Consider the following 26,968-nt stretch of genomic DNA (forward strand, 5'->3'; position numbering starts at 1 on the left):
GCGAAAATTTGCAGGACGGATATAATGTAATGCTGCTATGTATCTGAGACTGCCAGGAGTTTGGTCATTATATATAGAGAGATAGATAGAGATTTATAGATTCATATAAAAGAAGTGTAAATTATATATATATATATTATTTTTATATACATATCCATAGCAAAAAACTTCTCTACTTAAAATGTTCATGGAAGTATGTAAGACTTCTACAACTACCAACACTCCTAGGTACACAGTCCTGACAGATTCAGAGGAAGTCTCCAGGTCCTAGACAGATAATTGTAAGTACAAATGTAACCACAGCATTTTATTTTGTCACAAAGCATAAAATCTTCCTTGGTCTGAGATTAATGCTATTCATTCTTTTATTCTTTTGGAATGAGTAAGTGTTTAATTTAAAACTCTTTCTCTTGGTATCATAAATTATTTATGACATCAGCCTTTGAGATACAGGTCCTTCAAAAAGCATGGAAGAAGACAGGTGGAAATAGGCAGAGTGTATGTAAACTATCTGTCCTGGTTTGAGGTAAAACAGAACCAATTTTGTTCAGTAACTTCGCTTCTTAGCTGGGCCTCTTCTAACTACTGAAATTAACAGCATATTGTGCAGACAGTGTTCACTCTCTCAGAGTGATAAGACCTATGTTTACAGCTGATGCCCAGGCATGGGATGCAGAGAGGCTCTTGCTTATACTTATTGCCATAACAGCCAAGGCCAACCAACTTGGTTATTTGCCCCGTTGGAGGGTCGGAAGCGGAAAAGCATAGTGGGGTCCCACCTGGAGGCAGGAGCGGACAGGACAGGTGACCCAAAACTGACCAACAGGGTATTCCATCCCATCTGCCTCATGCTCAGTATAAAAGCTGAGGGATCAAAGCGTCAGGGGCTCTTCCTTCAATGGCCGATGTCTGAGGAGGACTCTCTCTGCCTGTGATCCCGATCCTGAATCCAGATCCGGAATCCAGTTCCCGTCCGTCACTGAGTCCAGCCTGGGACTGCCCCAGTGCCAGCCGGTGATGTGATTGTCATCTCGGGAGCTTGATACGGTTTTGTATATATTTTTCATTATTTCTTTTTATTTTATTATTAATATTTCATTAAAGTAGTTTAGTTTCTTCTAAACTCGTAAGTCTCTTTTTCCTCCTCTGCCTCTCTCTTTGTAGAGGGGTAGAGGGGAGCATCTGTCGGTCCCGTCTGGGGTCCCTCGGGTCCCCAGTGGTGGATTTGGCCTAAGCCACGACACTATCCCAGTGTAATTATAACACATACCCATTGGTCTGAGATGATGAGAGTCTACAGATAGTTGAAGAAGGTTAACCGATTGCCAGAAATAAGGAACAGGGATCTCTGAAACAGCGATCAAAAGCTCAGTTGCAGACAACAAAGGAATTACTTCTCTCTTTTCTAAATTTACTACTTCCTTCTAGAAAACTTTGCCAAGTTCCAAGAGGATTAAAAAAAATAAAAGTGGCCTGTTAAGGATATATAACTATTGGGTAATACAACTCCATTCTTTTTAGAAATGGAGTTTAGACGTTGATGGAGTAAAGAATAGCTCATAAATCCTTACATGGAGCTGAGAGATTTGTGTGCACTCTGCATTCATTCACCTGCCCAGATGACAAGGCTCTCACAGTGTCTTTAACCTCTTGGTCAGTACCGCATCCATGAAGCCCACAAAACTTACCACACACCGTGACCGTGAGTCCACCAATTAACATGGGACATACACGTCAAGCAGACTTACAGAAACCTTAGATGGAAATACTAAAAAATATTCTTTTTATCATTCAAGAGCAGTCAATCAACAAAACTTTAACAAGTTATTGTAAATCAGGGAATATCTCTCTTCAGAGGCTTATAATAAATGTGACTGTGGTTCATAAACAGTTCATAGGTATCATTCGCCCATAAAGGAAACTGCATTTAGGAGATATAATACAGACAGCGTACAGAATATGCTTTGCTTCTCAATCCTTTGTTACACTTTTAAGTTGTGGCTTAGATTGTTCATTTTCAAGTGAGCCACCAGAGATCCTAGCTGTGAGTGGGAATAAAAAGAATCCAGCCCCACTGGAAGAAAGATGACATATCTTGGCTCTTTTTCAAGACAGAGTAACTCATATAATCTGTTCATAGGGTTTCTGCGGGATTTATGATAGTTGTGTCTATTTGACAAGCTATTCAGGCAGATGCAAAAAAAACATACAGTTGAGCAAAAAGATGAAGAAACACAAAAGAGTCTACTGGGTTGAGATGAGACTCTTGAGCTGGACTGGAAAAGGAAAGCCACTGTACTGTTGAAGGAAAAAAAAAAAAAAAAGTCTTACTTTGGACCCACTCCTTCTCCAAATTATTCTTCTTCACAGGTAGCCTCCTAACAAGACCTGCTGGTTCATGCTGGTTCAGGAGTTTGTAGACCTGAAGCCGAGGGTAATACTTTTCATTACAAGTTACAGTTTAGTGCACTTGGGAAATAGATACCTGAAAGCACAGAGCAGATGCTCTGCCATCTCTCAGTGAAAACCTTGGATGCCGACCCATATGAACCCCAAGCTTTGAGACGGACCTGGCAATCACACGTTTTCTGGATGTGTGGGGTTCCCCTGCACAGTTTCTACTCACCAGCACTGCTCCTTTGCCTGCATCCGAGCCCAAGAGATTTAGAATTAGTCACTCGGGTTTAAGAGCGAGCATGTTTTGTGGTAAACAGAAACTTTTCAATACAAAAGTTTTAATACAGCATTAATAAATCATCTCGCTAGTTTAACTAGGGATTTTAAGAAACAGATGCAAAGAGAGAGAGGCATCAGAGCATCATAAAACGGGTATGAGCGGATCTGCCTCAGAGCAGAGGAAGAGAGAAGGACCTGATCTGTGGCTGACGGGTTGGCGCAAGCCCTTCTCACACCCACTGTCGGTCACAAAGACACTCTGGCAGAGTGACTGCCTTCAACTGCCACAGCTCGCCAGGGCTGCGCTGCTGAGAGAAGGGCAAGGCGCGCACTTTAAAAACAAAATACAGGTATAAGCAGTGGTTCAAACAAGAACTGCATACTGCTAATGTACGTAGGTATTTTTAAGTTCAAACGCTGCCTATGGGAGGTAATCCCAAAATTTTCTGCAGAACTACTGAGAGAGCATGACAACCTTCAAACAGTTTCTCTCTTCAAAACCTTCAGCAATATTTTACCTAACAATGCAGATTCAAGGTATTTTAAATTGCATGCAGTCTTTCTAAAATAAATAAATATGACACATAAGCTGAACACCGTGCAAAAAAATTTAAGTACTGGTCTAAGTAGCTCTTGCTTATAAGCAATTAAATAAGAGTCAAAAAAATCTTAAACCTTCCAGAGTTAAGTCGTTTCCATAAAAAAAGCACACAGCACACTGCCAGTTCTTCCAGCCTATCTCCAGTGAATCACCGCTTCTTAGGCCTCAGATTGATGCTGTAACTCTTCCACTTGGCTGTGTCATTTCATTCAGAGTCTTTATCTCAACACCACACTTTATCACCACGCTTATTTATTATGTAAGGTGTTGACTTATTTTCTACATTCAGGTGTCAAAGTATAGTAATAGCATAGTTGGTCAAATCTATTAATGTGCTTTCATTTCTTTGTCATGTCCCAAACAGCATGTTAAATACTGTTCACTTTTCTCAGATAATAACAGAAACGTGAAGATTTTTCCAAATTTTACCCTTTGATATCTTCAAACTGCTGATGCAGCTTGAGCAAACATTATTTCTCAAAAGCATGCAAAATTTTATTTTAACATATTATTTTAGCGCGTTACTTAACAGTACAAGCAGATTGGGAAAGCATCTTATTCCATTTCAGTATAAATGGCAGATGATGGATAAATTGTAGCTAATGTTGGGAAGAAATGTGTAAAACCAACCGACTTCTGATAATACTCTATTACTAACTCTGGCCATTTCCTTGGCAATTATTTCAAGGACAAGGCTGAAATAATCTTTAATCTTTTCTTATTATAAGCAAACATTTCCTTGACACATTACTATTTTCAAAAGAATTCCTAAGTAAATAAGGCCAAAGAAGGTGGACAAAGAATGATTTATTTTCAGAGAGCTATGCATGCAATAACATGGTTTTAGAAAAGTAGTAAGGGGAGATTACTGAATTTATACTGTAATTTTCATAGCTTGTATGAAAAATAAACCCAACTAGCCATGCTTCACTGTTTCTACAGGAACAACGGCGCCTGCCTTCAACTCAGTTCCTCCAAACACAGCATCTGATAAGCAGACCTTGGAGAGCCAACTGATCAACCATGTCTTAAAGCTGTATTTCTAACACAAAAGACACAGCATCTCAAGCTAATTCAGCATAAAAGCCGAAATCTAGTTTTCATCCTATAACAGCCTTCCCAGATTTCAGAAATATTTTCTGGTTCAATCTGCAAAACAACTTAAAACACAAAAATATCACTGGAGGACGAAAGACATCAAAAGCATATACAGATGTATTTCTCCCTTTTTCACTTCACCCGTCCTCCCCTCTTTCAGCTCCTCACTCATCTGTAAGAAGCAGTTCTCTTTCCTACCCAAGACTTTATTAGGGGTAAACCATCTGATAGGAGGCTACAGGTTTATGTGGACCTTAGAATTAATGCTATGCATCTCAGCAAGATTATTAATGACCTCCTTTGGCAGAGGTGGAAGAATTCAGACATCCCCAATATCAGATTTTAAGGAAAGGTAGCTTTCCGGTTTTTCATATATCTAGGACTGTTTCAGGTCCTACTATTTTTCAGGCCAGTCATATTTGGGAACTAAAACATTACGTGACCACCGGTGAAAAAAAAAAGTGCACTAATTGTGCTCACATGGATGCCACTCTGTAATTCAATGGCCAGAAAAAGGCCTTACTGCAAATTTGTTTGCAGATTTAAAATTCGGTTTAGAAGTAGTGGAGCACGAAGCTTTTCAATGAACCTGATATTCCGCAAAGAAAAGTCTGAGTGAGATCAGACGAAAAAAGCAACATTCAAATCTGTAGAAACATATAACCAGTGTTGGAAGCACTGTCTAAATAAAAAGCCCAAGGAAGACAGCTCTCTGTTGCAACTGCCCATAAAACTGGAACCTTCATGACTAATTGGGCAGAAATGGCACTTGTATATGTTGTAATATCTCTACTCAGTGATGTACGACGCTGCTGAGTTTGAGCAGGAACGTACTGGTGGAGTATGGTAAAAGACAAGATTGAGTAGATCCCTCTGGCTAATTTCGAAGTACCTTTCTTTACTCCCTGAGCCCTCCCAGTGACTAGGAGCAGCCCAAAAGAAAAACTGAAGCAGCTTGCTGCACATCAGCAAACCGGCGGTTATATTTCCTTGAAATCTCTTGCATTTTGGAGTGGAAGAGAACATTTGCTTTACAGAGGACCAAACTGTTCCGTTGTGTTAGACAGTTGTGCCAAATCAAAACCATACAGCATAATTGCAAGCCCTGAATGCAATATTCAAAATGAGAAAAATCATTTCAGATTTAATTTTCCTTAAAAGGAACTAAGTCAGCAGCTATGTTTATGGTGCATTCGCATATAATTATAAATGGGAACTTTGCAAGTGACTTAAACCACCTTATTTCTCAAAAAAAAAATCTCCATATTTTAAGGGCTTGTGAAAAAAAAAATCCAAAGGACAGCTCCATTTAAAAAAAAAAAATTAAAAAGCCAACCCCAAAACAAATCCACTCCAACTAAACAGGCATATAAGACAAAGTTGTCAATACACTGTATTTATCTTCATAAACTATTTTGACATCTTTTCATTAGCTATAATTAAATATATGCATTGGAACTCTAGTCTCATTGCGGGTACTTTGCATGTCTGTGTTTACTATAACTAGAAGACATCTATGATAGCATATAATAGAACCTTGCATCTCACCACAATGTTTAAAATTATTATTTTGAGTAAGACAACGCTGCACACGAGAACTAGAAACCACAGTGAATTTCCTGGGAGAAGCAGGGGACAAAAAACAAAACACTTGATTCTCATTCAATTCTATTCCTAATTTTGATCTTAACCGTTTACAACCGTGTATATTTTTTTTTTTTCTTGGAGCTGCTGCTATACCCCACCCAAAAGACCAACAAATCCAGGCAAAGAGGTTCTCGGTGCAGCTATAAAGCTTTGAGAGGTTCGGCACATGCCAAGCACTCTCTGATTAGCACAAAACTGCAAGATGGAGGCTGCCAGAGGGCAATTACCAGTCATGAAGATATTTGGCCAAAGAGAAGGCCTAAAAACACAGTGAGGATTAAGCCTTTTTGCTCATTGCCTATGCCACGCACTATGATGGACGAGTCTCCGACTTTATATTCAGCAGAATTGCAACGATGATGCTTTACCTCCATCAGTTTGCTGAACTGCTTTAAAAAACCCCAACCTGAGCAGCCAAGCCCTTGCCTCCTCCTCCTCTCCTGCAGTGCGGAGGCAGCCCTGTCAACTGCGGAAATCCCATGATGTTCACGGACACACAAGTCCTGTTGCACCCATGGAACGCTCCACTATAAATCTGATGCTGCCAAACTTGAGTGCAGGCTGGGGTAGTTCCTGAGCAGCTGGAAAGCCCCATTTCTCCTCTCCCTGATAGACCCAGAGAAGAAGCACATAGCCAGAAGGCACACGTGAGATGGCAGCAATGGGAACACCAAAGGAGAAGGTCCAACAGCTGCCACCAGTGGACGTACCACCTCCCATGTCAGGACTTGCATCTCCCCCCATCCTCTCGCAGGAGGCCACATATGTCCTCTCTGACACCTCGCAACACCCACCCATCATCTTAGCAACCTCAAAAGCGATGCTGGCTATCATCTCAGCAGCCATTAGATACAAGCCCGATTTTCAAAATTTCATAGTTCCCACCGCTGCTTGGAGAAGGATGGGTTGACTTCAGCGGCATGCAAAGGCTACAAGGAGGGCTCCTACATTCAGTTTTTAAAGTATTATATTTGGTTGTTCCCCCCCTGTAATTTTCTCACACCCTGCTACAAGAAGAGCAAACGAATGTATAAGAAGAGTTTTATGATGTTTTGCCTGTTTGTTTTGGTTAGAGGGTGTGTGGGTTTTTTTAAACACATGGCAGCATTTTGATTTCTATTCTTAGAAACCATTTGAGGCAAAAAAGGGCCCATGAAAGAATTGAAGTCCACAAATGAACTTCCTTTCCGCTGGGTTTTTCTCAGCCATCTCCCCTCCAGTCACGCGTGCCAAAATCCCATGCTTTATAGGGGCATCTGTTCTTTTCTCTCCAGGCCAAAAAAGGAGACTTTTCAAACCCTTACTACAACTGAGGAAATCTATAGCTCAATGAGCTTGATGCAATTTTCCCATGTCGACAGAGCCTAAAGCGCAGCTTCACAACTGCCACCAGAAGGTAAAGTCCCTTTTCTGCTCCCTCCACCCTTCCTCCCTCCAGCCACACACTCCCAATCCAGGCCTCTTCTAAAAGCTGTCCTCCTCCCACTCCTCCACCTAGCTGGTTTTTACCACATGACTGAGGAACCGAGATAATCAGCCATGAATGAAACTCTACATCAACAGCTGAACTGACATATTCTTATGAATCCCTACGCTGCTCTAAGTGCTTCACCCACTCTTCCGCTGTGAACTTGGTATACTTCATATGACAAGAAATACATAAAAAAAGTTGCTTTCCCATACTAGTACTACTTCTAGAGACATTATCTAATTTCGTATCATAACAAATACAGACTCACTGGATTTGACTAAAAACCGAGTAACATTGCTTGGTACAAATAGCACGTCACGCTGAAACTACATTCATGATTTAAGGTCACACACTGGCCTTAACAGCAAAGTTTGGTGGCTCCTGCAAACGCCAGAAGAACACAGCAGTACAGACATCATACTCCATAGATCAGCCTCAGTGTAAGGTGGCTTTATCCAACTGCGATACATTTCCTTCAAAAACTTGTAATTCACAGTGAAAAACATAGGATGCCACAATTCCATCCAATTAAAAACCCATGAAATAACGGTTTTAATGTGTTTCAAATAAGCAGATGTTCTAGTACGTACCATTTGCGTAAGGCTTCATTGCAACCACAATAGCAAGCACAGGCCACAAGCATCACCGCTGTGGCTTTCAGTGAAATCCCAGAATCAGACCAGAAAAAAAAAAAAAAAAAAAAGAACCTAACAAAATATACTCAGACGTTAGCATCAGAAATAAAAGATGAGAAAAGTAGGTAGGCATTTTCATGTATTACAGTCAGTGTTTGCACAATACCTCTAAAAATTTCTGACATACCTCATTATGTTACGTGTAAAAGCTAAAGGCAAGTCTGAAAAGCTCCTTTTTTCTCTACAAGCCAAACCACGTCTCCTAATTAGAGGCACGCAAAGAATTAAAGAATATATTAATTTGCAAAGGAGCTTTTTAAAAATTATTCATTATTTTCTGGCTAGCCACGATCTTGTTCACACATAGCCTTCAAGAAGCAGGAACAGTCCTAGCAGAGAAAGCGTAAGCAGATTTGCAGCATCAGATCGTTAGCACTGGGCATTAAGACCAAAGCTAATATCTGCGCCCACTCTACACCAGCTCTTTGCAGCTCAGCCTGTAAACGCGCTGCCTCACTGCCAGGCTGCACGTACGAGCTGAATACATAAGCTCTTCCCCTCATGAAAAGGAAAGAAAAAAAAAAAAAAAAAAAAAAAAAAGGGGGGGAAAAAAAAGGCAATTAAAAGAAGAGGAATACATTTTTGACACGGCCCGGTTTTCCGGTGAACTCAAGATTAAGAGGCCTGTTTATGAGCAAAACTAAGTCAATATTTTCAAATCATTTTTTAGTGCAAATCTTAGTTTTACCATTCATAAAATTGAATAGGTAATTACCCAGCTAGGCAAACGTCCTCAGAGGAAAGCAGAAGAATAATGAATTCCCTACGTAATTATTTATAGCTGTGTTTTTGGGTGAACACAGTGTAACAGGCATCAAGCCAATATTTAAAGGCAAAAAAACAGATTTGTAAAACCTTAAATATTTCAGTAAGCAAGTCCATAGTCGACAGTCTATTTCACAATCTAATCTGCCTTTGCAATACGTAAAAATCCCAACAACTTAGACTGCCTCTGTGATTAATCATTAGGATTTAAAATAAAACCTCGACAAAGACAGGTCCAGAAGTGCAACCACAAAATATGTAATGCTATCAGAACATGCAATTTGCTTAAAATAATGTTGCTGGGAAGTGCCGTAGTGTTGTCTGCAAAATATTTTGTCTGATCTGTATTTTGAAAAAACCTTTGGGAACAAAATCATTACCACGCACCAGTCAAAATGGCAGCAAGTAGAGATCAGATCCAATTGAGTCTTTCATAGCTAACCCTAAGAACAAGCTGCTTATCACTCCGAAACTCAAAAAGATGATGAAAACTATATAACACGATGTTCTTTAGCTCCCTAAAGACAACTGATTAAAGTCAGTTAGGAGCTGATTGGTGTGCAGTGATGCTTCTGCTTTCCAAATACACTGCTTAATTGCCAATAAGATTTCACAACACAACAGAGGGGAAAAAAAAATTCCCTCTCCTGCTACTGAAGAGTCAAGCAGTAGCTGCTGGCAAGTGAAAGGAAGGCCAAGTTGTTGCTATTTTTTTTAAGTTCCAGTATCATCAATGATATTCTGGAGGCAAAATTAAACAATTTTTTTGTAACAAACAAATAGAACATGATCCAAAACATTCCCCTAAAATCTCATAGGTTTTACAGCATCACAAGTAAAAAATAGAAATAAAAATGCATATCGATAGAGAAAATTCATGGTACAGAGGAGGTTTAACCAGACTGAGAAGAATGGGGTTTGAATTTGTATTTTTTATATATATATAAATAGTCTTTCTTCAGTTTACTGCTTCTTTTATATTTATTAGAAACAATAACGGATGGATCGCTCCGCACTATTTCAGCACTTTGAAAAACAGATTTAAATGGAAAAGATCATTGGGCACAGGACTGCGCAGACCACATTTCATCCTCCTTATACAACAACAGGAATTTTCAAGCAATTTGCATAAAACGTTACTTTGTTCTCTCTCATTCAAACAAAACTAAGTTGGCATTATTTTTACTACCGTAGCATTTGGTATGAATTGCAGGAACCTTGCCAGGTACGTATTGGAGCCAGAGGTGCAGATGTCCTTAAGGAAATAGTAAAATGCAGACACAATAAAGCTTTGTCAAAGTAAGAAATAGATGCAAACTCCCTCACTCCTGCAGCGGCCGGTGGATCTGTGGATTCATATGACTGAATCCCATACGCAGAAAGTTAACTTGCTCATGCACAATACCTCCGCTGCCTTCCACGTGCATTACATTTCTTCAGGACTAGACATATTTGTCTTCTCTTATCCAGCGCCACTATAGTTCTCTGTTGGGAAATGTCCACTTTCCATCGGTGCTTATGACAAGAACCTGCACGCCTCTCGCAGCTCTCCCAGTTTAAGGACAGGCCAGCTAAACATGACGCAAAAGCACCTTCCAAACATTCTTTCTTCTTTATGAGGAACGGAGGCAGACCTTAGCAATAAATGTTCAGGACAATCCCAGGATTCCATCTTGAGTGCGGAAGCGAGTGCTTGTTGAGATGCAGGACAAGTTAAGAAATAAATGTGAAAGGAAGGAAACGAGGAGGGGGAAAAGGAAGTCAGAGGAAAAAAAAAAAAAAGGCAGCTATAGGCAACATAAGCATCACAGAAACAAACAGGTTGTGTGTATCCCACGTCTAGATCAAAACCACTGCCAAAAAAACCCACAAACCCCTTTCCAAGCAAAAATCGACCTCCCGGTCTTAAGATAGCACTAAAATAAAATAATGTGAAATAAATAGGTATATCATTGATTCTACTGGGTTTGGATTCATTTGTCTGCTCTGCTTTTCCACATCTTTCAGCTATCTCAAGAGAAACACCAAATTCTTGGAGTCACTTTTTCTCCTGCAAATGAATGGTTATGGAAAAACATTTATGTTCATTTATACAACATAAAATATCCCCCAAGAAAGACGGAGACACGCAATATGCAGCACCGAGGTAGTTTCTGGGAAGGTCACAGCAGCAGAGCCAGCAGAAAGCGGCTGCACTCATTCTGTTTAACATCTGGGGCACCGGGCACCCTGGTCACGCCGGTGGCAATTCTTCCTCAGTGTAGGAAAAACCCAAGCTGTCCCAGGAGGAGAATCTGAGCAGGAAAGCCTGTTGAAGGTGCAGTCTAAGCTCTGAAATAAACCTCTCAGCAGCAACTGTGAAGAGACACTTCTCTCATACATCTGCTACAACTTGAACGTCTCTGTCTATAGTTTACTTAACTAGGAATGTTTTGTGATGATTTCCTTTTTTAAAATTTATTTTGGACGATGTCACATAACATATTTATACATTATCATCCCTTCATTATCTTCAGTGACAATGCTATTTCAAAAATTAGTTTTGCTTCAGCAATTGACTCAGTCTCTGGATTTTTGCAGAAACCTATTTCACCTTTCAGTCATTTGTATTGTATCACTTGAGTAACTACTAAACTTGGATTTATTTCAGGGAAATATATAAATATCTTCTATAAAAATCTACACTTGAGGCAGTCACACTCTGTGCTCCCTTTACAGCCCTGAGAAAGATAATAGACACTTTTAGACTGTAGCTCACCAACCCTGTTTTATATGTCTGTTGTGAAGATTTGATAAATCATGTCCCACTGTCTATAGAGCAAAGCAGCTCCCCACTGACTACAGGAGTCCATCGCAACATCTATATGTAGTTTGATGATCCACCTCCTTCTGTTACATCCTCTTTGCCCTACTCCCCCTCATGACAGCAAGAAGACATACTTGGGACCAACTTCAGACTTCGTTTAGGTAAACAAGAAAGGCAAAGAACCATGTGCAGTCAGTGTAAAATAAACACCCATACTCTGCTAAAAATGTTCCAGACTGAATTCAACATCCACGAGGAGCTAAGGAAAACAGCAACACAGATTTCTTTACAAAGATTCCTCGGAACTGGAAGATCCTGTTGCGGCTCCCAAACACTACTTGGATTGTTTTTTTCCAGAGTATTTTTAAACAGGACAAAATGTCACAAATATGGAATTTATCGATCCAGGGTTTCCTCCTTCATATTGTTTACCGCCACCGAAAAACTCCCATGATCAATTAATATTTCACACCTATGTTCGCTGAAATGTAATAGGGGCCTGACTTTATCAAATCCACAGCCCATCACAAAACCTGCTAACATGATCACAGCAGGACAAAACAGAAGAATTTTGCAAACAAAAGATGTGTACTTGTATCAGTGCAGAAGATGTGTACCGATACAACCAATGCAACAGCAGTGGAGCCATTAAATGTTTTGAGGTGGAGGAACGTGCAAGACAAGCCAGCAGAGAAGGAGGTCTGGTGCCTGGCTTGTGGCAAAACCAAAAACTCTGCAATGAAACCTCCCAAATTCCAGAACCTCTCCAAAAAAGGATGTCAAAGTCTACATTTGCAAAACCATGGCTTAAATCAGCAGGACATGAAGAACTGTATTTCAGACTCTGCACAGGCACAGCCACTGTCATGCTCTGGGCACCCTTCATGCTCTCCAGGTTGTTGTCAACCAGAAGCACATCAAAATGCACTCTCCTTCCACAAAAGCACAGCCTCAGTAGCACCGTTCTGCAGCCGAAGACTACACCGGGCTCTGGATACCCTTCCCTGCATTTTTTGTCACCTCTGTTGGCAAGACTGAGCTGTTCTCCAAGCACCCACACAGGTCTGGGATCCACTTGGGTCTCCCCCTTGGAGAGAGAGAGACCTGTGGGCACATGTCATGGGAGCCTACTGCACCGCTCCATCCTCTACCGGCCTTTCAGCATCAGTGCAATGGGGATAAATGCTGCCAGGGATTTCCCCTCCAACCCATACCTTAAAATAACACTGGGATGTGGGTGGAAAGCATCTCAGTTAACACTGCCTCACAGAGCACTATTTTAAGCAGGAAAACCCCAAGGATTGGTGGGGTTTTGATGCCTTCTCCCCAGTGTTGTCACTTTAGGCGCTTCCATCAGACTCCACCTCCTCCCTCCTCCAGCTTTAATCACCTGACAGCATTAGAGTAAGAAAAATAATGCAAACTACTATATATGGCAATGAATAAGAAATGAAAAAGTATTTTTCTGCCAACATCAAAACAATAGCAACCAAATATTTCTCATTGTGCCAGAAGACTTCTGCTATTTCTCCAGCTACAGCATCACACTTTGATTTGACAATTTACCCCCCCAAAAAATTACTTGAACATTAACATCAGCAAGTCATCCAGTCTTTTGAAAGCTGAAAAAACCATACCTGACGCACAAAACTGTTAGAGGTAGTGTCAGAAGATGTACTCCCATCTGATCCTTTAAAGCGGTTTTTTCTTCTTGCCCCTTTGCCGTAAGACTGTAAAAAAAAAAAAAAAAAAATTTTAGAACAGCATTAGTTCGTGTTGCACAGAAAGCTTCCAGTGCAAGCATCACTAATGTCTCCTAGGCTAGCAGGGATTTAGACAATCAGCTTTGCATCAATTAATAAGCACATATTCAGTAACTGGTAGGACTACGCGCACCCGTGCTCCCCAACACAACTAGGCTTGGCCGATTGAGCATTGAATGTTTTGGGGTTTTTTTTCACATTCAGGTTTGGAGAAGCATTTATAGACTAGTATGGTTGCAGTATTTTTCACTCAAGTCACAATGATTAAAAAGTACAGTTTGTTTTGCAGCTAGTTTAAATAAACAAGCTAGGAAAGGAGATACTGGAGCAATCTCCAGTACATCACGGCTATGAGCCAAGTCAGCTGAGGGAACATGAAACAGCAAGAAGTGACCAACAACTTGTCGATTCAAATACAATTTTACAACTGAGGAAGAATTTAACACATTTTTTAAAAAAAAAAGTTGAAGTAAGTAAAAGCAGTATAACAATAAAAAAAAAGGACTAAACATGTAATTGGAAAAGGGATAATATATTAACTAAAAAACAAGGCATCATTTTTATCTATTAAGAAATCAAAAAGACATCAGGAAAAAGCAATGGTTGGCTGAAGAAAAAAATATTAAACTACAATTTAGAAACACAGCAAATGGCACAACCCCCCCGAAAAAGCTATTTGTTCTGTGAGATGAACATGGACCATCAATAAACATCATAAAACAATTTTCCAAAAACATGAAAGAGTTGAAAACTATGCCATTTGCAATCACTGATTTTTGCGGTGACTGTGGCTCGTGCCACACCGCCACCTCAGACCCTTCCCAGAGCGTCCCTCCCAGGTACAGCAAAATCTCACAGATTTGTTCTGCACAACTACATTAAGAGGCAGCCCTTCCTATCTAGTCACTTTGCTTAAATTCATCTAAACTTACATCGAAATCATGTCTTGACTACTTCCAACATTATTTTTTTCTTGACGTTGATAAATGCAATTTTTTTCCTCACCCATCCTGCTGCTGTAAAGGTCATTTTACTAATCCATCTCTCTGGATCATGTCTCCTCTCGTTAAATACCTCCCACAGTTCCCTGAAATAAGCAGGGTCTTTGTCTTCACTTTCAAGGTCTGCTTTGGCCTATTCCCAATCTTAGCTCTCATTTTGCGTTCAGCACTGAGCTTTCGAGTTCCACAATAACTCAGGGGAAAGAAAAACAGCACAAAACCAAACCCCAGCCTCCATCACCTACACGCTACATTTTCGGAGGGTAATTTTGCATCCTCCCCCATACTACCTTGCAATCCTTCTCCCAAGAATAAAAATTCCTTTACAGCAATCTCATTGTTCTCCTTAAAATATACAACAACAAAAAAAGCCTCTTGATAAGAAGGTACTAGCGGGCTGGTATCTCAAAACGTTACGCTAATAAACTATGTGATTTATCCACTATTATCTCCTAGAATTCCAAGTCCGTGCATCTGCATCCTGCTGTTGGTTCTGGCCCTGAGCCGCTGTCGGTCCTGCGTTTAGGCACACTACGAAAATTGTGCTCAGCTTACTGGAGAACGTGGCTGTGCATGCGTTACAGCGCAGCACCCCGGACAACCTGGCCCTGACAGAGCAAACCCTGGGAGCGAACTCTGCCTGGGTGCAGAAAGCGTGTCCTTCTCCGGCCTCGGGCAATCCTCAGAGCGCCACGCTGAGCTTTGGGGCTGCGTCCCATCGGTTCTCAGGCTAGGGAAGGGTGGGCTCCAGCACTGGCTCAGAGGCACTCTTAAAATCTCACACCGGCAGATTTTTAAGATCACAACTTCAAAATCCGAGCTGTAGCTCTTAGCAGTAACACCTATGGTAAACATGATTGAATATTTTGCAATCGAAGAGTAATTGAGGATGACAACAGGTAACCGCTACTAACTTCAGATCATTTGTCAAATTGACAAATCCAGGTAACTTGTCGCCACGAGATGCACGAGAACCATCGCGGGCTGTATCTGGACCATTGGCGTTGATTCTGGGGAAGTTCAGAGCACTGGTTGAAATCTAATATTAGACTAATCTTTTAGAAAGAATGACTCAAGTAACAACAGATCTCTCAGCCTGACACTGATTCTCAGCAAAAATAATTTAATGTCTGTTACATCACTGAACTAACAACGAAACTTACAAGAAAAGCAATGATTTTCCCCCAAAATATAGATTTATGGGAAAGATGTTTTGCCCAATTCATATGATTTTTACAAAACTGTAAAAAAGCCATGTAATAAGTTTCTGAAAGGCATATGAACCGATACTACGCATGTTGGTTAGGGCAGAACTATATAAAAATCAGCATGCTACACATTATGGGGATGAAAATACGACTTTCTGACAAGTCTAGAACTGTAACGCAGTACGTCACAAAATGTAAAGTGAAAACTGAATGAGGAATGACTTTATATGGTTGCATTTCCAAAAGGGATCTTTGATAATAGAAGAACATTTGATAATAGAAAGGTCTTATAGATCCATAAGAATAAAAAAAGTAGATCGGAACCACCGTTACCAGCAAATTATTCAAAACATTTTCCAGGTGCTGTTAGAACAGACAGTTCTATAAGAACCATCTTCTTCCACCCAGTATAATATAATATTCCACCTAATATAACATAATATTAAGATACATAAAATACATTAAAAAGCATCGTTGATCTTCAAATAAAACATCTTTAAATCAAATTTACCTCTTAAAAATAATTCTTACTGAGGTAACCAACTGTAGTTACCCAACAACATCCTGCTGCTCTTTTCTCCAGTTTTTTGTGGAAGAATATGGAAACATACTTACAAAAAATAAAGAATTCAAAACATTCATGTAGCAGCTCAAGAATATAAAGCATCTACATAGAGATCACACTATCTAGGCAACTTCATAAATAACGTCCAGTATAGTGTTTTGTAATCCCCAAGGAGATACTAGAAAAATGTACACATATTGTCTTAGAGACATATTTTTGTATTTGCACACAGTTTCCACAATATTTATTTTATTTACAGAATCATAGTGTGCAGTTTTATAACACAAAAAAGTACTACACAGACGAGGGACTGTGTCTAGAGGGATGAGGGTAAAACAAACAAGAGCAGAATAAAACCCCATTACAAGCGCAGATAAAACGCACACTTCTCTACCTGCATAGCAACACCTAAAAGCATTTATTTTGGGCAACATCACACTGCAAATCCAGCTCAAACTGAAACTTACCTTGATTTTTCAGTTCTTTTTTTTTTTTTTGATGCACAACAGCGTGCACATTTTTGTTCTAGTATTGTATAAGTGAAAACTATTCAGGAGCACAAGCTACATACTAACTTTAAACACACAAAAAAAGAACAGTTGACATGAAGGCAAATCATGGCTACACAGCGTAGGGAGACTCAGTTTTACAGCTGCTTCTGTGCACAGACCAACTCTGAATCAGGGTAAAGGGGGACAATTTCGGCATGTGGGAAAAGTAGGATTTGATGACTCTTCTCATTATTTTAAAGGATGCTAATCTGGGATTACATTTGTCTTCCAGGCCTTTCAAGCTTATTCCCACAGTCAGAAATGCCTGAAACTTTCTTCTAAAAATGAGAGAAGTCTTCCATAAACAAAACAGATTCTTAGATATTTTAAAAAATTATTAAATATCTCTGTCATGTGGAGAATCATGAATACTCATCCTGTCACGTTCATTATGTTTTGCTTCTTTGAGTGTATTTTTTTCCATAAAACCTTAATGCAAGAACAAGACCTTTGAACAAAACAAAACAAAAAAAAATCTACCAGTTACTTTCAGTTGTGGAAAACAAAAAAGAAATTTTTTTTTTTCACAATGAACTCAGTATATTGTTACTGTGATTTTCATATTAAAATTAGCTGCCTTATCTGTGTTCTGTGCAGCAGTTGGCTGCAATTAGGTAGCTAAAAATAAAGGGCTGAATCACAACGTGCGGACGTTGGCCAGTAAAAGCTGCAACACAGGGCAGTCTTTCTCAACCTATACGGTAGCTCTACCTAACAGAACAACCATAGGGGACCAAAACTCTCCGCACCCCAGTATATGGTGCCCTATGGTAACAATCTTGAAACTCAGCATAACCGACTGCCTATGGTTTACCATCATTTGCGCCAGCTAATTTCAATATAGCCTATTCTGGCACTGCGAACAAGCCTGTTTATATAAAAAGTTTGCTGACAGAAATATTCTCACTGGAATTCCCCAGAAAATGTAACACAAATAAAGTTATGTATACATGTGAGTGTTTACAAGATCGAAACTGTAGTTGGGTTTATTAGTCAGATGTGTGAAGTTCTTTTAAAATCGGCTGAGTTGCCAGAGACGAGAAACGCAACACACGCACTTATGTTCTACAGCTTCTTAAAATACCTGGCAGACAATGCGAAACCCTAAAAAAGAAAAACAAAGAAAGCCCTACCAAAGTAATCTCGTAAAAAATATTTCATCAACAAAGTCTTAATAAAGCAAAGAAAGTCTCTGCTCTCCAACTCTGATGTGAAAGAACATTGTGCAACCTTTATTCAGGCCATCTAATCAAACAAAATATGGGAATCATAAGAAGCATTAGAGGCATGCGTAGCCGTTTCCTCATAATTAACAGTTTCACGTACAATTATGCATTATTGCAAACAGATGAGATTGATGGCCCTCAGTAAAACCTTTTAATTTTAATGAGGTTCTGCCTCAACACATGAAAAGCACGCACCCATAAGATTTAATCCTCTAACACACACGACAAGCAGAAGGCATGGTTTATCCCTGTAGGCAAAACACTATCATCTGGAAGAGGGAATATAAAACGTTTCAAATGATAAACTAACTACAACCAGGGAACTTCAGTAAAAGTCTTAAAATGCCCTTCACCTGTAACCACCCCAATGGTATTTAACATCAAAGCAGAGAAAAGCAGTATACGCAGGGTTGAGTCTGAACCTTTACTAATTATAATGGTTAAACCAGCACCAGTCATTGAGACTGATACCATGGTTAGTAGCATGCTTATGTTATAAACCCTTAAAAACTACCCTACTGGGTACCCCTACTGTACAAAGGGTAGGTCCAGAGAACAAAGGAAAGGTCCAGAAGATTTTGGCAGCAGAGTCACTGATGTGGAGTCAGGTCTCGAAACAGAAATAATGATGCAAGAAAGGCACTGGAGAGAACGAAGACAGAAAATAAAAATTCAGAGCTGGAACGAGGCTTCACCATCTCAGATGAGCAAATGACCGATTACAAGGATGAAAAGAATACCTAAAGGCAAAGGAAATGAGCGATCCCCTGAAGGATAAGGGAATTGCTAGAAAAGTCAGAAATGAAGAAAAGTGCACTAAGCATTTTTCCTTCCCATGCAAAAGCGTTAAATGATATTTAAAAATGTGTGTGTCCCAGGCAGAGAATAGCATGCCAAGACAGTGCCGAACATGCACATCCAACTCCATCCACCGCTTAGAAAGACAAGTAACTGCCACTTGAAGCAATTCCTTGCAACGAGGCAACAGAATGTTCCTGTAGGTCAGACGACCTGAGCCCTCTCTGGTCAGCAGCCAGGCTTGGCACCACTCAGAAACGATACCCTCCAGCTACCGGGTGGTGTAGCCTCCAGCATGTGCTACATAACTGTAAACCCCCACACCTGCACTCAAGCAACACAAGCTGCCTGTCTTTGGAAATAAAGGGTCAGCGACGGAAGGAGACATGAGCATTTCTAAACTTTGCACTACAAATCATACTAATCTTGTAACTGAGGGGTGGTCAGACTCCTGACAGTACAGCCAAGGGCTGGAAGACATACGTAGACCTTGGCGACAAGTTGCCCAGCTCTCCACAGGTCCATTCCATGGTGGGAACAGGTGCAACTGGGCAATATTGGATGCAGCAGTATCATAGAACAGTGTAGGTTGGAAGGGACCTTGAAGATCATCTAGTTCCAACTCCTCTTCTATGGGCAGGGACACCTTCCACTAGACCAGGTTGCTCAAAGCCCCATCCAGCCTGGCCTTAAACACCTCCACGGATGGAGCTTCCACAACTTCTCTGGGCAACCTGTTCCAGCACCTCACCACCCTCAGAGTGAAAAATTTCTTCCTCATATCTAATCTAAATCTACTCTCTTCCAGTCTGAAGCCATCCCCCCTCGTCCTATCACTACATGCCCTTGTAAAAAGTCCTTCCCTGGCTCTTCTGTAGGCCCCCTTTAGGTACTGGAAGGCTGCTATAAGGTCTCCCTGGAGCCTTCTCTTCTCCAGGCTCAACAACCCCAACGCTCAGCCTGTGAGAGAGTTGCTCTAGCCCTCTGAGAGGAGGAGAGGTGCTCCAGCCCTCTGATCATCTTTGTGGCCCTCCTCTGGACCCACTCCAACAGGTCCATGTCTTTCCTATGTTGGGGGCTCCAGAGCTGGACGCAGTACTCCAGGTGGGGTCTCAAACATATCCTGATTTGCCTCTGTCTCAGGGCTGGGGTTTCAGGTCACCCTACATGATAAGCACCAGTGCAGCCCCACGACAGGTACTCAGCCCTGTCACATACCTTCAGTGAAGAAGTTGCCTGAGGAACACAGACTTACGTCCCCATAGCAGAGAAGAAGCCCAAGGTTAGGTCTCACTACGTGGATTTCTTCAAACAAACACCGTTTTCTATCAGGACACAATTTGGAAAAGACAAAGACTTCCCTTCAGGAATCCTGTCAAAGTGAGGATCATCATAAACAGTCGTCGAGTTCACCCAAGCTACAATGATGAGTCTGCTAAGTCCACTCCACAATCCTTTTATAAAATCTTCCACCTACACCAAAAAAACACCCCATCCATACCAAAAAAAAAAAAAAAAAAAAAAGAACCAAATAATATATTTATCCAAACTTGCATACTTAATCCAAAAATTAGTATTTCACAGATGCTCCATTTTCCTCCATAAAAAAAAAAAAAAAAAAAAAAAGAGAAAACCCTTTTCTGCTGAGAAATCTGTAAGAGGGTTAAATCTTTGACGTTCTTTTCTGCTGGCTGGTGATAAAGCCTTGCCAGTACTGCAGCTAGAAATAGCCCAATTCTCACCAGTTCCTACACTTCTAAGCCATATCCCAGTGCTCTCGCCCTGGCCTCAGACCAGGTCACCTGGCAGGTCCCACCCGCCAGACAAGAAGTAGGGGACTTGGCCTGCTCTCCTCCTCCCCAGTGGCGTGGGAACCCACCTCGGTGCAAATCTGCTGCACATCTCCCCCCTAACACCAGTGATGAAGATGTCTGCCCGCAACTCCGCAAAACAGGAGCGCGCAACAGCAGTAGGGGTTGAAGCTCATGCCCAAACCCCACTGTACCTCCTGCAGCCCTTTAAGACTGGCAACTACAGTTGCAGGCCACGTGCCTGCTCCTCCCCACCTGCTCTCCACGGACTTCTGTATTTCTCCTGCACAGGCAAACAGAAAAAGAGACCCGACTCTGTGACAGAAAGATATTTGCACTGAGCAACAGCCAACGATGGGCAAGCTTCCCTCTGCTAAGGGTTCGCTGCCCTGCCAACAGAGACTAAAGCAAGCCCTCGGAAGGCAGGAGGGACAGTTTAGGTTGCTTTATGTTATTTTGAATCTTTTCTATCCCAGCACAGAAAAAAACTGAGTAAGAGAAGCAGAAGAAAAGTAGCTGAGACTCCAGGGAAGCCAGCCTTGGAAGAGGACAGGAACTTTTCATCCATAATGGTTTGTAATTATAAACCTAGAGACAAAACAAGACAAAAACAGAGATCATCTCTAGAAAATGGTTACCAGATACTCAAATAAGTTAGGACTGAAGCCGCTGAATTGTTTCAGAGGGATTTTACACTCTAGGAAAATGTAAAATACAATGATTATAGACCGTGTATGCTGATGATGTGTAATACCCAAGTGGCAAATAAATGTCTCTGGAAGGGATGAGCATGCAAGATCACCTATTACTGACAGAGTCCAGGACAAGGAAAAATAAAGCCAAAGAGCAGAGAAGAACCACCAGAAAAGTAACAGCTGAAACTTGAAGGGCTTTCTTTAGTGAAGGACTATTAAATTTATTTTTGTCAGTAAGGAGTACAACAGTGAAAAGAGGTTACCACATCTGGAGTGAAAATACTACCTCTTGCTGAGGACCATGAGAAAGTCCAATGAATGGAGTTTGATTTCATCTCTTCTTCATTTGTATATGCTCCATTGAGCTGCTGCCACATTGGATCTGGCTCCCAGGGATCCTGCCAGCAGAGTAAAACCTTCCATGCCTCTACAATGCATGGTTATTGTTATTATTTAAGTAAGCAAAGGGATATCAATTCTGTTTGTTTGTCTCTTACAAAGCATTCTTGCAAGCCAGTACTGGGAAGTACGCTGTTGCAAAATGTTTATTTGAAGAATAGGTAAACAGGGTACAAATTGTGATAAATCAGCTCAGTTGAAAGAGAGCAGCAGAGGGCAGTGTGATTAACCTGCTGAGGATAAATCTCTGGCTATTCTTGCCGCTCCTCATTACCACAAGACAGGCAGGGAGGGGATGGTGCTACCCAACTGTAAAGACAGCTGGAGATCCAGGAAGGACAACAGTCAGTGCTCGGGCCAAATAACTGAGCTGATATTCTGGAGTCACCACGTGCACATTACTCTAAAATTCAAGTTAACATCAATCGTAGTCAATACCGAAGGAAAACTGAACGAGCCCATCCCTAACCCCACACCTGCAGTTTACCTTCAGCAATGCAACAGCACCAGCTGGAGCCAAGTGCTCATGAGATGATGAAGCCTGTAGACTTGGAAGGGGGAAGCACGGAACAGCGTCAGGGCACAGAGGGAATCGAAATGCAAGTGAAAGAGCTGAAGAAAACAATCAAGAAGAGAACTGTTTTCATTTCAGATGTGTCAGGTTGTTAGGACTGGCATTGACAGATGATGCGTAAGAAGGCAAGAACAGGAGGAAAATAATAATAGGGAATAGGGAAGAATTCATCCAGGGTAAGATGCCTTCTCCCTCCGCAAGGTAGTCTGTAGTTGCTTGATACAAGGTTTCATTATATTTTCTTTGAAACATCTCGTATAATTTACTGATCTGATTTGCTATGACTGTTCCTATGACACAACACAGGAAGCTTTATGATGAGAAAATAGCAATAGAAATTGAATCTAATGATTTCTGGGGACTGAGGGACTTTGAAGTAGGATCAGAAAGAAATTACACAGGTGGGAGGGAAAAGAGAAGAAGAGAGGCCGAGAGTTACCAGGAAAGGCATTAAGATGCCATGTTATAATATAAACAAATCAGCATAGCGTCTTTGTTAATTAAAATGATTAAATCGAATATTCTACTAATTCAACTTCCTAGAATTAAGAGGTTCTTGAAATAAAGAATTAAAAAGAGGACTGGAGTCGACTTTTTAGAAAACAGATACTGATCACCAAGCACTGATGCATTTGAACAGAGTTTGCGTGTTTTACGATTTCAGAAAATCAAATGCCGATTTCATTACAAAAAGGGCCACACCTAAAACTACCACTTTGCACTCACATACACCTGGACGTCGTGGATAACCCCACAGTGTAACTGTTAGCATGTGCATTCATCTGGATAGAACTGGACATCTATACCACAACCCCATCTGGACTAGGATCACAGTGAGTACCGACAACTATGTTTTTACAGTAACATGGACCTAAAAGCCACAGAATTTTAAGTCATACGGAATAACATGCCAATATCTTGTCCCCGCTGCAAAGAACTTCCCAGGGGAAAGTACAGTATAACTGTCACGATCAACACCTAAAGGGATTTTATTTTGTTTGCAGACCTTGTTAGGAAAATGCATTAGGAGAATAAGAAATAGAGGCTATCTAGGAATATCTCACATATTTAACTACCTTTTAAGAGTAATTACTTCCAGAGTGTTAACTACATTCACTCCTCTGCCAAGTGGTGACAAGTTTGACCAAAATCGATGGGCAGGCACGATCCAAGATAACGACCATAATGTACAGCCAGGTTAAAAGAAATCCTTAGTTTTGCAAATGTAAAATTCTTGGATAAGAGAAATTTTGAGGTGTGTTACAGCTCTACAAAGGCTCTTCAATTATATTTCGCTAAATCATAATTCCCAGAAGTAGCACTTCAGAGAGAATACTTTTAGGAGTGATATCACTCCATAAGCTCGAACACCGGGTGTTTGTTTTTTATCCTGACGCATTACTTGGCATAAAATGTTTCTAGGATTGATACTCAAGTACCTTAATGAAAAAGATAGCGGTGGGCATAACTGAAGTACCTGTAGGCAATCTACTTGATGATTCACATGTTCCCATTAAGCCTCTCCTTCTCACTGTGAGTATCTTCTAAAGCAGCGAGATCTTACAATATTGATTTTTTTGAAACCATGCTAATGGAGAAAAAATTCAAATCACAATAATTGTCTCTCAATGCAGTGAATGCTAAGGAATTAACTAACATTATTATTCAAAGGGCTCTTTTGCTTCCATAATCTTATTGCTTCTACACCAAAGGTTTATGTATGACTAGAATATGTCTATATGGAGAAGATATGATTCTTGTTTTGCCTAATGGCTTTAGTTCCGAAAACTGAAAAATAGTCCCCGAATTAAAAAGCCGCATTATTACTATCCTAAAAAGTGGATCTTTTTGGCTGTGAGTGTTCAGAAACCAACTCTATAAAACAGAATATAAGTACTTTACCTGAAACATAAATAACGCGGGTGTCAGCAAACTATCCTTCCTCTCTAAAGAGAGGTTCTTTATACCTAATTAAAAGGAGGGCTGAAAAATCAATTTTACGATGAGTATTTGACATTTGTCCGCAGCAGAGAGGCACCATATGATTTGACAGTTGCCAATTCTGTGCTTAGGGCTGAAAAGATATAAAAAAGGGAGGGATTTGTAGGTCAGAAATTAGTTCCCTTGCCACTGCTTCTGGAGAAGCTGGCGAAGCATATGGCCCTACTGAAATGTCTGTTCTGTACTTGGAGGCTGCAGTCAAATTCACATTCAAAGAGACACTCTTTCATTTTTAGCTTAACCTAGTCTCTGTTTCAATGCCTGGATTTTGTTCTGCTGTCACTGGTCCCCAGTAAGTACAGATCAATTAGCAAGTCTTTTGACAGACTGACAGCATTTTCCTCTGGCAACCGAGCACTTCTGTGATGAAACTGGACCACCTTCTCAAAGAAAATAAAGCATCAGAGATAGCTTTGGCAGCAGCAATAAAAACTGCCACCCCAAAAGGAAAAAACCCTCTGTCCTAACGAGAACAAGCATGTTCGTAATTTAAAACGCACGCAATCAGATTTTACCACCCTTCTAAAGGGTTTAAAAATAGCACCGCAAGTCTTTGTAGCCAACTATTGCAAACTCGAAGATATTATGCAACATTCATATATTAAACAGGAACCACCTTTCAAAATATAGAGTCTTTACCAAGTGTGCAAACATCCATACGCTGTCTCCCTCTGTTCATCCATCCACCTGAAGGCAGCAACCACGCATGGACCGAGTTGTTGAAATTTTGGAGATGACTGTACAAGCCACCTTCTGCCCGGCAATCAAGAGCTTAAATCTGCAGCGCGCTCAACACCTTCAGCCTCCCCAAAAATCCTGCTCAGCAACCGGCATGAACCACCTTCCCCCATCCCCACAGCCTGCTATCGGCCTGTGCAAGAGCCGAGGACGGTTTCAGTGGTGCAGGGGAAGCATCAGGTACAGATACAACAGGTTACTGGAGCGGGGAAAAACGGCCGTAACCTGTGAGTAATACACGCACAGGGAAGCACCTTAACAGCAACATATGCTTACATATCCACCTTCCAGATAACCGCAAGGTTCCTTTGACTTACGAAGCTTCTATGGCACAGAGCATCCCTCTGTGCGCGTTCTTTTAACTGGCATTTGGGGGGTAGGAGGGGGGGAGGACCGGGGGTTTCGGGCGTCTTAGGAGAGCCGCCAAACTTTTCCGTCGGCGGGGGAGCCGAAGTTGAAGGACGGTGAGCTCCGGCTCCCCGCCTCTCCCAGCCCGCTGCCTCCGGGCGAAACCCTCCGAGCCGAGCCCGGCCCCGCCGCCCCCCGCCCCGCTCCGCTCCGCTCCCCGCCGCAGCCCCGCGCCGCCGCCCGAGCCCTGCCCGCCCCCGCACTACCTGCGCCGCCGCGGGCAAGGGGTTGTCCAGCAGCTCCATCTGCACCTCCTGCGCCGGGCTGGGAGGCGATTTGGACATGTCGCTCTGGACCATTGGCGAGGAAAGGGGGCGGCTGGGCGCCGAGCCCCTCGGCGGGGCAGAGCCGTGCCGAGCCGAGCCGAGCCGAGCCGAGTCGAGTCGAGCCAAGCCGAGCCGGGGCGGCGGGGCGCCCCTCAGCGCCCGGCCATGCCGGGGGAGGCGGCGGGCGGGCGGAGGCGGGCGGCGGCGCGGCCCTGCCCTGCCTTGCTGCCGGCGGGGAGCGCGCAGCGCGGCGCCGGGGGACGGGGCACCGCCGCCGCCGGGCGGAGGGGAGGGCAGGGGGCGGTGCGTGGGGGAAGAGGGAAAGTGACAACGAGCATCTCCCTCCCAGCAGCTACCGGGCGGCGGGAGCGGGGCGGCGCCGGCCCTCCCTCCTTCCTTCCGCGGGGCGGGGGCGGCGGAGCGCGGCGGAGGGGCGAGGAAGAAAGTTGGGGCTGGGGGTGCGGGGGAAGGGGGGTGCCGAGGGGTTCGCTCCTCTCTGCCCGTCGGTAAGTTGTTGGGGAACGACGCTTCCTGCCGGTCAGGCACTACCGTGGGTTGCGGAGCGGCGATTCCCCGGCGCCGTTCGGGCAGCAGCGGTGGGAGAGGCGCGCCGCTCGCCCTCCGCCAGCCCCGGGGGCCCGGGGGAGCGGGGGGAGGCAGGGAGCGCCCCCTCCTCCCGCAGCCCGCCCTGCCGCCCGGACCTCACCGTGTGGCATCGCATCTCTCAGCCCGTACCGGAGCCAGAGTGGTGGGGTACGGTCAGCTTTACTCAGCAACCCTGCGCTTTCCAGGGAGAAAGTTCTGTGTGTGTGTGTGTCTGCCTTCTTGATAACGGTTTGTTCCCGTACTTCTCGGAGATTCCCGTACACATATCAACAAGGGCTGGGTAATTCCTAGCTAGCAGGTGAGATGAAGGCCACTGTCTAGTTTTCTGTCGCCTGCGGCAGCACAGTTTCCATCGTGTTATCAGGTGCCCCGCGGGAGGCTCTTGAAACATCAGTTCAAAACCTGACACGGGAAAATCACCCTCTGGCCCTGAGATGTCTATCATAGATTTCTTGGAAACAAAGCCCAACTTTAAGACCGTCCCGACAGAGACTAAACCCTCTGACCACATAGGCACACGATAGCCTGATATTTGTAGTCAGCGAAGGTTTTATAGAGGGAGACTTGCTACCTCTTGTTGTCTTTGGAAGGGACCTAGC

General features: G+C 42.4%; 1 protein-coding gene across 3 annotated transcripts in view; it reads right to left on the minus strand.

The window, feature by feature from the left end:
- The window catches only part of CACNB2 (calcium voltage-gated channel auxiliary subunit beta 2), a gene marked incomplete at its 5' end in the record, with an annotated part of 254,788 nt that extends 228,992 nt beyond the window's left edge, over positions 1–25,796 (minus strand). For all 3 annotated transcript variants that reach the window (XM_082479486.1, XM_082479489.1, XM_082479484.1), the window contains 2 exons: positions 13,397–13,489; positions 25,704–25,796. In XM_082479486.1, the coding sequence (XP_082335612.1) occupies positions 13,397–13,489; positions 25,704–25,796 (186 nt within the window). The remainder of the gene's footprint in view (positions 1–13,396; positions 13,490–25,703) is intronic.
- Positions 25,797–26,968: the final 1,172 nt, after the last annotated feature.

Source organism: Vanellus vanellus, assembly GCF_965231255.1.
Source record: "Vanellus vanellus genome assembly, chromosome: 2".
NCBI classification, from domain to species: Eukaryota; Metazoa; Chordata; class Aves; order Charadriiformes; family Charadriidae; genus Vanellus; species Vanellus vanellus.